Source organism: Aulostomus chinensis, chromosome 17 (genome assembly GCF_037954235.1).
Source record: "Aulostomus chinensis isolate RoL2024-O1b breed Wild chromosome 17, RoL_Achi_v1.0, whole genome shotgun sequence".
In the NCBI taxonomy this organism is placed as follows: Eukaryota; Metazoa; Chordata; class Actinopteri; order Syngnathiformes; family Aulostomidae; genus Aulostomus; species Aulostomus chinensis.
In genome coordinates this window covers 15,900,051-15,913,026 of record NC_141336.1, presented here as the reverse complement: position 1 = coordinate 15,913,026, position 12,976 = coordinate 15,900,051, and the positions used below count along the sequence as shown (strand labels likewise).

General features: G+C 40.5%; 1 protein-coding gene across 4 annotated transcripts in view; it reads right to left on the bottom strand.

The window, feature by feature from the left end:
• Positions 1-2,804: 2,804 nt before the first annotated feature.
• rcan3 (regulator of calcineurin 3) overlaps positions 2,805-12,976 on the bottom strand; it is a 43,511-nt gene continuing 33,339 nt past the window's right edge. For 3 of the 4 annotated variants that reach the window (XM_086182222.1, XM_086182223.1, XM_086182224.1), the window contains exons 3-5: positions 10,139-10,312; positions 9,537-9,708; positions 2,805-6,510 (exon numbers count right to left, since the gene is read on the bottom strand). In XM_086182222.1, coding sequence (XP_086038348.1) covers positions 6,356-6,510; positions 9,537-9,708; positions 10,139-10,312 — 501 coding nt within the window. In that variant the 3' untranslated portion in view covers positions 2,805-6,355. The remainder of the gene's footprint in view (positions 6,511-9,536; positions 9,709-10,138; positions 10,313-12,976) is intronic. The other variant, XM_086182225.1, reaches the window with a different exon arrangement.

The window sequence follows — 12,976 nt, the reverse complement described above, 5'->3', positions numbered from 1 at the left end:
TACATACTGTAAAACATGTCATGAATGTGAGGGTCAGATTTCACAGATAGACTGTATAATAGAGGTGGTTGAAAAGATTTAAGTTCCTAAAAACCTGCATTCTTCCTAGTAGCCAGCAGGGGGCAACTCCATCAGTTCCATACCTGCTACTCTCTTAATTTATTGCCTCTGTAGCATTTCCTGATGAGTTTGATGATATTACACTCATCAGATTATATCTAAATTTTTATTTTTTTTTACTGTAAATCAGTGTTCTGTTTTCTTTCTTTCTTTTTTTTTTGCGAGGTTTAAAAAAAAAATTCTATAAGTGTGAGTTTTCCTTCCTTCTAAGACCATATTTGGTCGATACTCACCACAGCACACCAGGAAGACACCAAGTCTAAAAGTTGCTCAGATCCTTATATTTTACTTTCACCTTATTTTACTCCAAATAATCTGTGTATTCCTGGCTGATGCATCCCTTTGTGTTATACTGTGAGAACCTTTAATGGAATCTGGGAGGTACTGAGCACCTATGAGAGCCACATCTGTTCCCCTCAGGTGTGCGCACGCACACACACACACACACACACACGCACACACACACACACAAATCTAACAGTAAAGGTCATTGTAGGGAGAAATTCCTCCCGGCGTGTAGAAAGGGGGTTTTTGTGTCGCCGAGGGTCTGCCGGGCTGCCTCACCTCACAGATGTTACTGAATCGCTCCATTTATTAAAGAGCCTGTTTTTTTTTTTTCCTTTTAAACTGCTGCGGTAAACATTTGCACCTGGGTTTTTTTTTTCTACTGTGAAGCATTTTGGATGCACAAACTATTAAAATCCTTATTAAAACAGTAACATGACAGGGTTATATAACCTTCTTTTGTTGAATATATTTTCCTCAAACCCGCGTTTGCAAAAACAATCTTTTGTTGCAAATCCGACACATGACAGCGAGTTGTTTCGTTGTGTCTCTCCCTTTTTGCACAACAGTGAAGTGCAGCTTGTCAGCGGGTGCGAGGATGACAGATAAGTATTGTGAGCGGAGGCTTGAGCGTCATCAGTCTTTTTTTCTTGGTGGCTGTCGGGAGGAAACTGCAGCTGAGAAATTCAATAAGCTGCTGAGCTGTAGGTCACGGCCGTATTACCACACGTTCACCTCCCATCCGCGTTATAAATTTCATGTCCATCGAAAGAATCATTAACTTGACCTTGGTCACATTTGAAGCCAAGACTCCGAACAGACGACTTCCCCTCATGCTTGGTCCACTGGAGGAAAATATGAGGTGCAGAGAGCGTTAAAGTGTCAGCTGTTCTTTTCTATGGAGTGACATTCAAATAGATGTTGCTCTGGTTTCTCTCTGTGTGGTCCAATCAATAGCGAAAGAAAAGAGATCCCAGTGCTTAAATCTTGAATTAAAATGATCTCTTAATCCCTTGAATTATAGTCTAGATTTGTTTTGTCACTTGTTTTGTGTCTTCATGGATCCGTACCTTCTCACTCGTATTTTAACTCTCTCTGTATTTTGTTTTCAATTTGTTTCAATTTGTTCTTGACTTTTTCTTTTTTTAAACCCTCTGCTGTTTCTTTTCCCAAAAAGCCTCCTGGGGGGAGGTCAGAAAAAAACATCAAAATATGATTATGAATTTATGAAAACCAGTAACACATCAAAAGCAGTTCTGAATAGGCGTTGAAGGTGGGTAGACTGGAGCAATCTTAGAACATTCAAGTCCCACCTTTACCACCTTTTCAGAACGGCTTTTGATGTGTTACTGGTTTTCATAAGTTCATGACTATGTTTGAATGGTTTTTGTTGTTTTAGGGATGAGAGGGGGCGGCACAGTGGTGCAGCGATAAGGACTGTTGCCTCACAGCAAGAAGGTTCTGGGTTCGAGCCCCGGCTCCATCACAGGATCTTTCTGTGTGGAGTCTCCATGTTCTCCCTGTTCCTGTGTGGGTTCTCTCCTGGTTCTCCAGCTTCCTCCCACAGTCCAAAGACATCAAGAGAGGACGAGGCTGATTGATACTCTAAATTGACCGTAGGTGTGACTGTGAGTGTGAATGGTTGTCTGTCTCTATGTGTTGGCCCTGAGATGGACTGGTGACCCGTCCAGGGTGAACCCCACCTCTCACCCGAAGGCTGCTGTGGTAGGCTCCACCCCCCACCCCCCCCCAGGAATAAGCGGTAGAGCCTCTTTCCTTTGTATCCTGTATGTGTTACATTTAAAAACATGAAATTGAATGTTCTACTTTGACTCTGTACACTGTAGCTCCGCTGTCAGACCGTGCTTCACTTCTTGTTTAAGCATTTCAAAGTACAAGTGGAGGCTGACTTTAGTACCTCAGTGGGTATTTAGTCGCAAAGTATTGGTTAAATGTAACAAAATGAGTCAATAAATGTTCCATCCACTGCAGGATAAAAGTCACCTTATGTTAAAAGAAAATCCTAATGTCCCTATACAAAGTCTTTCACACTGTCTTTTGTGTGTGCGTGTGTTTGTGTGTGTGTGTGTGTGTGTGTGTGTGTGTGTGTGTGTTGTTGACGGGCATCAGAAAATAAAGTAACTCTGTCAATGCTGCAGGTTCACACTCAGAATTCTATTAAACTTTTAAGCCAAGGGAGGCTTTCAAGTGTTTTCTCCTAAACAACCATCTTGTTGTCCATCAGCAGGAGAGAGAAAACTCACACCCACACACACTTTAATTTTACTTGCTATAAACTTTATTGGAGATATGCTTGAGTCCTTCAGCTGGTAAAATGTTTTGATGAAGGTGAAAGATGAAGATTAAACCAATAAAGTTTACTGCAGGTAAAACGAGAGAGAGAGAGAGAGAGAGAGATTGTGTGTGTGCGCGCGTGTCTTTTTTTCTCTCTCCTGCAGATGGATACTTCCTACAAGACGGGTGCGTAGGAGAAAACGCTTGAAAGCCCGCATCCCCTCTTGCCTTCTTAATAAAAATGAAAAATAAATGAAACCCAGCAAATGAAACAACGTAAAAATCCTACCTACTACCTTAGATTTCAGTTATAGGGTGTGACTTTAACCAGCAGAGACGATAATGTCACGTTTTTCAGTTCGAACAACTAAAGATTACACATTCATCTAGCAGTGAACAGAATATTTGCAATTCCAGTTGCACAAAAAGATTCAGGAAATAAAACATCTGAACACGATAGTAAGAAATCCTACAAGAAACAACACCAAACATGGCTTTTAAGAATAAGTCTTTATGTTTTTTCTCTATGTGAAACAAATGACTATCATACTACACAAAGAGAAGCGGATACTGTGAGAGACAGAGACCATCTCTTAGAAATAAGTACAGAACATGAAAATACACATACCGGTATTATACAACTGTAAATTATTGCTTGTTTTGCTACTTTGTTTTTCAGGATTCCTACAATACAAGACACGATATTGAAATCTCAATGGAAAAAAAAACCCCAAAACAAAACAAAAAAGTAAACAGTACAACAGTGACGGACAGTTAAATTGACCTTTTGTAAATTCCCCCGGAAATAAAAGAAACATTCAAACAGAGCTCATGTCGTACACAACACAATAACAGTTGGTTTTGATCGAGCATCTTCAGAAATGATTGTTATACACTTTTTTTTTAAGTTTTTTTTTTAAATCTCCATTACAACATCGCCAAGAGAGAGAGAGAGAGAGAGAGAGAGAGAGAGAGTGAAAGAGAGAGAGAGAAGCCATAACAAACTGCACACTGGGACTGGCCTCAGCAACAGGAAAACAACCAAACAAATAAACAAAAACAAAAAAAAAAACCACTTGGCATATGTACATAAATATACATTTTCATTACATCTGTGACCAAAATAAACAAACCAAAAAATGCACCCAGTGTCAAATGTCATGACCATAGAGAGTTCAAAAGTTCCTCTTCTTCTTCTTCCTGTTTTGCTGCTTCCTCTTCATATCATAAATCACGTCAGTAGTTCCGACAATCTGCTGCTTCACTGCGGCGCTAAGAAAAAAAACTCTTGCCAACAATGGTGCAACTTTTCCAGGAGATGAGATGAATGTTGTTTTTTTTTTGTTTATTTTGAGGGCAAACACTTTTTTTTTCTCCTTCCAAATTTTGTTCTGCAGTGTCATCCAACCCTAAAGCTGCACTGCATATCGACACCCTAACTCCCTTAGACCCCCAACCCCCCACCCCAGAAAAAAAGGCCAGAAAACTTTCCAAAGGCTAGCAAAAAGGAAGTGTTTTACTCACTGCAATATGCTGGTGAAAAGGCTAACCAGGTGTTCAGCTTCACGCTAAAGAAAAAACAAAACAAAACACAAATATGTGCTTTCTAATTAGAGATTTTATACGAAGGAAACGAACAAAACACTGATAATAAAGTGCTCACATGCAGACGAGACCTGTCTTTTGCTTTTGTATAGTAAAAAAAAGTCTTGTATTTTCTCTTCATCATGCTTTTCTGATACGATGTTTGCATTTTTTCCCCGACTCATCCTAAAGCCCTGTTCGCCTTCTAAAGCACTGTAACATAAAGGTGTGATGATCTGATCATGAATTGTAAGGAAAAGGTGTCGTGTTCTACCGCGAGTGTGTGAATACAAAATAAAAACAGTATAATAAAAACAAAAAGCCCACTGTAGTTGTGTTGGTAAAATATACATTTAATGTGAAAATATACCACACAACGATGTGCTTGAGTGAGAAAATCCTTTCATGCTGTGATGGCAATATGAGGAGAAGAGGATGCTTTGGTTGCTAATCTAATTTTTCCCTTTACTAAGCAAAATGCTTTCGGGGGGGGGGGGGGGGGGTTCACTACAAAATCTAAAAAGACTCTCTGCAAAACTACCGCTCATTTATTTACAGCGAGGAGCAACGCAGCAGTGTTCTAGTGTGCAGCGGGAGACGGTCAAGGGCCCTGAAAAAAACCAAACAAACAAAGAAACAAAAAAACATTTGCTCGGAGATATCAAGAGATACTCAAGTGCAAAAGAAGCAGTATAGTTGGTTTTAGAATAAACCTAAGATTCGTCAGAGAGTGGGTTTGATCGAACGACACAGAGGAGATGACAATATGACATCCCATGAATTAAAAAAGAAAACAAAATGAGTGGGATGAACAATCTCCGATCCGTCAAAATCCTAATAAACGTGACATTTTAGCCATCAAAATCTGGACTGAAACTTTACGCTTTTTTTTTTTTAACCACAACCCCCCCACCCCCACCCCTTCGAGAGCGTCACACCCTTTCCCTGTCATCATAAACAACACTGAAATTAAAAAAAACAACAACAACAACAACAACAACAAAAAAAAACCCCACACACCTCAGCTCCTCATCTTACAGAAGTTAACTAAGCATGCAAAAAAGTGTCAGGGTATCAAATACATATTCAGAATACACATCTAGTAGTTCAGCAAAAAAAAACAAAACGAAACAAACAAAAAACAACAAAAAACATTGAACAACACCTCTCCAAATTAAAAAAAGGGACAAAAACAGAAAAAAAGCAGTTAAACAGCCACCACAACTTTTTGTTAGTCACATATGGCGCTTCGTGCTGTGTGTGATGTTAAATAGGTTTTTCCTTTTTTTTTCTGGATACATCTGGTTAGTAGTTGTATTTCTGTATGTATTTTTTTCTTTTTAAACAGTATATACATGCAGACAAGAGCAGGAACATCACACACTTGATGCAAGCTGAAGCGACAAACCAGCAGATATGAAAATGAATGACAAAAAGGAAAAAATAGACATATATATATATATGTATATATATTTATATATCTATACATAACCTGAAAACACATTTAAAAAAAAATGTTTTTGAACTGAGGGATGCGTGTCCTCAACCAAAGATTATTGTACACACACGAGACAGAGGGAGAGGTACGGCTAACATGCTAACTGATTAGCAAGCTACTAACAGGACTGCAATGAGAGCTGGGTGTGTGTGTGTGTGTGTGTGTGTGTGTGTGTGTGTGTGTGTGCGCGCGTGTATGTATGTGTGTATATGTGAGTGATAAGTGACAGGTGCCTGCGTCGGGACAGGTATTTTAACCCCTCTCGTTGAAAACCAGAGGGGGTTTGGTGGGGGTGGAGGAGGCAAGCGTGCCCGCCTCTCCCCACGCTGTCTGCAGACTGTGATGAGTGTGTGTGTGATTCTCATCCATCCCCTTCTAAGCCGCCTCATTCAATCGCCATGCTCCCCACAAACGCCGTCTCCAGCAATGTTTGTTGGTTTGTTTTTGCTTGTAGTTGAACTGAAATGAGGGGCATCGACGCTCTCTGTGAGTGCAGAGACGAGAGAGAGGGCAGGTGTGTTGCAGGTTAAGGGGCGGTCAGGGGGCCGCGCCGGTGTCAAGGGGGAGGCCTCTCTAGTTGAAGACTTTAGGGGGTCCGTCAGGACGTCTGGTCTGGACAATCTGCTGCTTTGGCCGTGCCGCTTCCTCGTCCTCGGTCTCGCTCTCGCACACGTGGACGACGACGCTGGGGGTAGATTCCGTGCCAGCGTGAAGCTCGTACTTTTCACCTGAGGGAACGACAGTGATGCGTTATAGTGACATTTTAGGCTCCCGATGGACAAAATAAACATATTTGAAACACCAGGTGCTCCTCCGAAAGGGCCCAACTGGGAGCGTTTGAGAGCTCCTAAGGTTGGTCTGGTGCATTTTGGTTGCTATGATACAAATATATGCAGAAGTAAAACATACATCAGGAAGTGAGCGTCTCCTCTGGTCTTTGCTCGGAAATAAACCTGGCTTATCAACATTTGAACTTTTAGGCGACCAGAACAAAAGACGCATGGGGGGGGGGGGTACTTTGTTGGTCAAATATTCTGTTTGGACATATTTTCTTGTAACAACTTATTTAATGAAAAAGCAACTGTAAGGCTTTTTAAAAGCAGACATTTAGACATCACAGAAGGAAAAACCCCTCTGAAAAATGACAATTCAAGTTATCACAGGCGTCAGTCGATTTTCTACCATGCAAGAACTAGATACAGATTTGTTGACAAAATCTAATGAGGCTTAAATGATTAAAAGATGTAATAAAGGAGGTGTCATGTCCCCTTATTGTAGTGAACATAAATGCTGAGTCACTCACATTCCTGTTACCACAAATAAAGAGTAGCTCCCTCACACGTTCTGCTCTTAGTGTGAGATTATAACAGTAAAAGTCGAGCGTTTTTAAAAATTCAACTATTTGTACAAGCTCTGTATGTACATGAACCCTGCAAAGTGGCTAAAGAGGTGAAAAAAGTAAAGTGCTATTAAAAAAAAAAAAAAAAAAGGACCTGCATGCTGTTCCAGAGTCCAGTTTAAGGTCAGAAGGTCATCGAGCTTTTTGCAGTAAAGGCACTTCAGCTTAGGGACAGTCCTCCAGTGAGTGTTCGCTCCGCTGTTGCTGCTTTTAGTTCCTTTTTAAGGAAATATTTATAGACTCGTCCTTTTTACCTTGTCTTATCTGTTTTAAATACTTAAATACAGTGCTCTGTTGCACTGATTCGTTTTAAATAGTTATATTTATTGTTTTATTTGATTTTTCTTTCTTTCTTTTTTCAGTTTTGTGTTATTTTTCTGTGGCTGATAAATCTGTTCATTCCTCTTGTTTTTTTTAAATGCTTGATTAAATTTTGCTGTTTCTGTGAGACATCTTAGGGTAGAAATGCTCCTGACTTGAAAAGAGCAAAACAGTCGTTAATAAATAATCATTATTTTATTTTGTTGTATTTTATGGAATATTCTACATTTCTCTTTGTCTGTGAAAGATGGGTTCAGGGAAAGAAAGATCTCTTTCTTCTTCCTTCTTTTTTTTTTAGCAGTAGTCCTTCTCTAATTTTTCCAAACTAACTTTGCTAGATTGTATCAGTTTCCATGGCGATGAGATCAGACAGCTGGCAGACAAGGAGGAAATTGGTCTGCTAGCTTTCCAGTGTGGTGCCAAACAGAGAGACGGACAGAGAATAGAGTCCTGCTGTTACTGCTGAGAGGTGACAGAGGGAGTCAGCGCGCTGTGCTGCAGCTGCCACCTAATCTGATTTCTAGGCGCCAGGATGTGAGGCGAGCCATTTCCTGATTCCTCATGTTGCTATGGGAACAGCAGAATGTGTTAAAAGTGGTCCTCTGGTTTGGATAATGTGTGTGTTTGTGTGCCCGTGTGTGTGTGTGTGTATGTGTTTGTGAGCATGTGGAAAGTTTAATCATGGTTTTTGTTGATAGCGAAAGAAAACGATAAGAAAGTTCACTGCGAAGCCATGTTTTCTCCTTCCCGTGCACAAACATAAAAACACGGACAGATGTGGACTCCTGTGTCTGCTGCCATTTCATAAAGGTTGCCACAATCTGAAATCTGATCGACGTGTGAGACGGTTGTGACATTACTGCCGAGCAGAGAAGCGAACAAAGCTGAAGTGAAAGAGCTTGAGAGCGTATTAATTGATCTAAATATGAAATTTTAAAGTATGCTTATGTCAACTTGAAAGAAAAAATAAAGGTTTAGTTTATGGAGGTCCATTTCTGCCATCAATCAATCACATTTCATTTGTTTGGAACAGGTTAAAGTAACAAATACATGAAAAAAAGATATTGAAAACCGTAAAAAGGAAGGAAAGAAAGGTAAAATAAGAGTTACCTAAATAAAAAGACTCTCAAAGCAAGTGATAATTATGAGTTCAGAAGTCAAAATGATGAAGTAAAAATTAATCCAATAGTCACAAAAGTCAAGCAAAATGATAAAAGTCAGAAATGAACTCATAACTTTGCCTTCTATGTTGTGATTCCTAACTTTTTCAATCACATATCATGATTTATCATTGCAATACCTTTAAAATGAAGTTTTACTTAATTTTTTTCATCTCCAAAAAAAAACTGCGCTTCCATACACATTCCTGTCTGTTGAGAGGGAAAACATTTTTCAGAATCATAGATCAACAGATGACACTTCTAATATTTATGTTGACGATCTTATTGAGAACAATAAGTGAGTTATTGCTGTTGATGCAGGGGTTTGACGACTGGTCCATCTACATTTTGTTAATCTGTCTGCAAACACACACAGATATTTGGCAGTGAAGCGTGCCTTGCGGCCGTCGCGGAGCAGCAGCACGGAGGGGTTAAACAGCCTTGACACTGACAGATCGGAGCTCGCACTGTGAATTTGATTTATGAGCCTCAGGGTGATTTACTTTCTTCCTTTCTTTTTTTCCCCTGCTTGACCAAAATCTGCAGACACAGTGTCGCTGCAGTTGGAGATTTTCTCTTGAGAGACATTTCTCATTGAAAAATTGATAAAAAGTGATATATTTATATAAAAGCTGCATGAGTGAGGGAACAAATTAAATCTGAATCCTGCTTCACACAAATGATTCAAGAAGGAAAATCAAGAATGAAACAATGGTGATTCAACAAAATCCACCTCAATTAATTTGTCCTAACGGCTTGATACATAACTGCTTTATTTATATGTGGGTGTATAACAGCGAGACATGAGTTTCTCGAAGTATCTGGATGAGCGATGAAGCCTTTATCATGTGCATGTATGAGCAAACTGACTCACCGGGTCCTAACTTGGCTACAGCACAAAGCAGGTCGTAGTTGATGACCGGTGTCGCGTCTTCACTCTGGCTCCAGCCCACAGGCGGCGAGGCAGGCGGGGAGATCAGAAACTGTTTGACAGGCTGTGGAGGGGCCAGGTACGACTTGTCAATGTCTTCATCGCCGTTCTGGACCTGACGGAGGCAGGACGACAACGGGATAAATGACTGTAGCGCTCAAGGGAGGAAGTGAAAGAGTTAACAAATGTTAGTATAGTCGCCAGAGGCCGTAATTAAAACACCTGCATGTGGTTACTGTCTGAGGTGTAAAAGCCTTAATCCTCTTAAGTACTGGGAGGTGCAGCAGGGGTCACGACTGGTGATATGTTTGTGACAAAGCGGCGACAATTAGAAGTCGTCTCATGGCAGCTGGGATAAGCGACGTCTGAACTGAAGCAGCGTCAAACCTTCAGATCTCTGTGCATCTTTGAGCAACTTTAGAATGTCCATGAAACATGCAGCTATGATAAAGCTAGGAGTGAGTCTCCCCCCCACCCCCCTTCCTTAGCTTTCTGCTTGAATGATATAAAATCTTGTAAACAAGCCTCTGTAATCCGAAACTCACTTGAGCAAAGTAGAGTTTGAGCTTCTTGCCGTTGAACTCGGACTCGTGGAGCTCGATGCGAGCACGGGCGGCAGCTTCAGGGGTGCTGAAATTGATCCGAACTCTCCGGAAGCTTTTGAACATCTGGAAAGTCGTCTGTTCATCGTAGATCCTAAACAACGCCTCGAACCTCTCCTGCAGGACATACAAAAAACAATAAAATAGATAAATAAATAAATAAAAATACATGATTACAAAAAAGTTACCTGACCTTGCTTGTATTTGATTACATCTGCATGTACATTAATATTCTGCGAATGTTTGTTTTTTTTCAAGAAAATTCCTTCGTGCAGTTTCCCCCCCCCCAGCAAATATACTCCATAAAAACAGCAACAAGTTTCCCCAAAGTTCACAGTTTATCACTTTGCTTGTGTCTTCACCAAGATGTGCAATTTACAGAGAGAAGCAAATCCTCATATTTAAGCAGCTCCCACCAGCAAATGATTGACATTTTCACTTCATTCATGATTTCTAGGATTTAAATAATTCTATTTATCTTCTTTAAAGTTTTTTTCAGCATTAGAAGCGTTGCCTCCTAGAGGAAAAAAAAATCCTCTGAAGTCTTCTGTTTATTTTAGAATTAAACCTTTAATTTCCATTATAATATTAATTGGTCTGGAAAAATATAATTTGCAGAAACACAAACATATGTGCCTTATTTTCCACTAGACTATGAAAAGATGAGACATTTCAAGGAGACCAAATATTTGGAGGTTTTAAGTTATTCCGTGACACCTCTGTCTGAGTAGCAGACGTGACTTCAGCTGCCCTCATTTCATTTGCATTCGAGTTAATTCAAAAATTTGATTTCCAGCTTCCCGTCCCTTCAGTCTTTCCGCTCTCTCCCTCAACTCTCCTCTGATCACCTCCACATCCTTCTGCACCGCACATCTTCTAGAACGTCACCGATATGATATATTCCCACATCAATTGTGGTTTTTGCTCCCTCTTCTCCATGGATACCAACTTTGTTGTCCTCAGCTGTGAACTCAATCAAACAGCTCAGTAGGAGGGCTTAAGGAAAAGGGAAAAAAGGCCACTGGGAGTGCTGGTTTCTGAGTAATCAGCAGCACTTCTTTGTCTCCTAGTCGACGATCTCCCAGCGCATGAATATCACACAGAGGACGCTTGTCTGAGAATCTAGGAAACTGGTTCAGGGAGATTTCGCTTATGCAGGTCCCTCCAAAAAAATGCTGTTATTTAATTTTGTGAACTTGATGCTAAATGGCTGAATTGCAAAAAAGCTGTTTTGAGATTGTTACCATCAATCCTTGGCCACGTCAACCTGACTCTCTTTATTTCATGTCCAAACACTCTCATTTTGGTTTCAGTGGGAGACTTTAGACTGGAGGAATCCCATAAGTCTTGCCTTGCCGAGCTGACGCAGCAGGTCTCACCAGAGAGGAAAGGGTGTTTGTTACCTGAAGGAGGGAAGGAAGGAAGGCAGGCAAGCAGGCAGGCAGCATGTCCTGCCTCTTCACATTAGTGGCAGCGTGGTGACAGGAGACACCGGTTCTCTGTAAACTCAGCACACTGACACGAGTGCTTAGTCTGTGTTACCTGTCAGTCCTATGTGCCTAATCAGATTTGACAGCAGTGACAGAACTTAATGCTGTGCATGCTAACTGTGAGGATCGTGTGAACCGAAGCAAAAGGGGATGACGTGCAGTGATTTCTATACTGATCAAAAATACCTGACCCGGGTGGGTCGTCTCTGACTTCCTCCCACAAACCCAATCTGTGCACATTAGGCTAACTGGTGACTAAAAGTTGCTTGTGAGCGTGAACAGTTGTCTGTCTCTGTCAGTCTTGGGATTGGCAGAAAAGCTATCCTGGGTGTTGCCGGGGATTGTAAAGATTAGATGTAGCTAACAGATGGATGAAAATTACTTGAAGGCAGCTAACTAACTAACTGACTAACTGTTTGGTATCATGTGGCCAGTTCTTTATTTAGCAACTGATAGGTCCATCGCCAAATCAACAGACTAGAGATGGACTGATGTATCGGCCGTGTTCCGGGTAAAGATGGCATTCACCGATGGCAGAGGTTGTTTTTGAAGTGAGGAACAAAGATCTACAAAAAACAAAAGAAAACAACCAAAACCATCAGGATTGGCTTCAACTATCAGCCAAATTATTATTTTCAACAGTGTTAATGATATTGTCTCGAAAAGCAAAACAATACAATTAAAACATCATTAAATTTGAAATAATTTCTCATTTGCTGCTTGTATCCGACCAATATTCTAGGATGTTTATCTCTTTCAAGAAGCTAAATCATCAATTCTGTTTACCATTTGTGCCAATTAAGCCGATTAATCAATGACTCACCCAAGTAATTAAACTAACTACTGAACTGACTAATTCAGAGCACGGATCTGTTTTTTTTCCTGTCGTATATTCATGTCTATCATTTGAAAGCATTTGATAAATATTTGCTATTGTCTCACGTTCCAGTTTTTAGAGGTGCTTAGTCATTTAACGATTGCAATGAGGGTGATAAAGTTCTGGAAAATCCAGGGTGTGCTCTGCATCGCTGCAGAGAGATCACACCGATCCGTCTGACACATGCAGAGTTGTTAATGATTCAGCAAGCTGTGAACCACAGTTGTGCTGCAGTGTGATGTACACTGTGCTGGAATCATTTGCATTTTAGGAATAAGCAAATTAACACTTTTTAGTCCATCCATTGCTTTTTTAAAAAAAAAAAACTTCCTCACTCTGTTTATCCCCGCGTAAACACATCTGGTCTTCCCTCTCTCAACGCTGACATCACCTTCAGGCTTCATCATACCATTT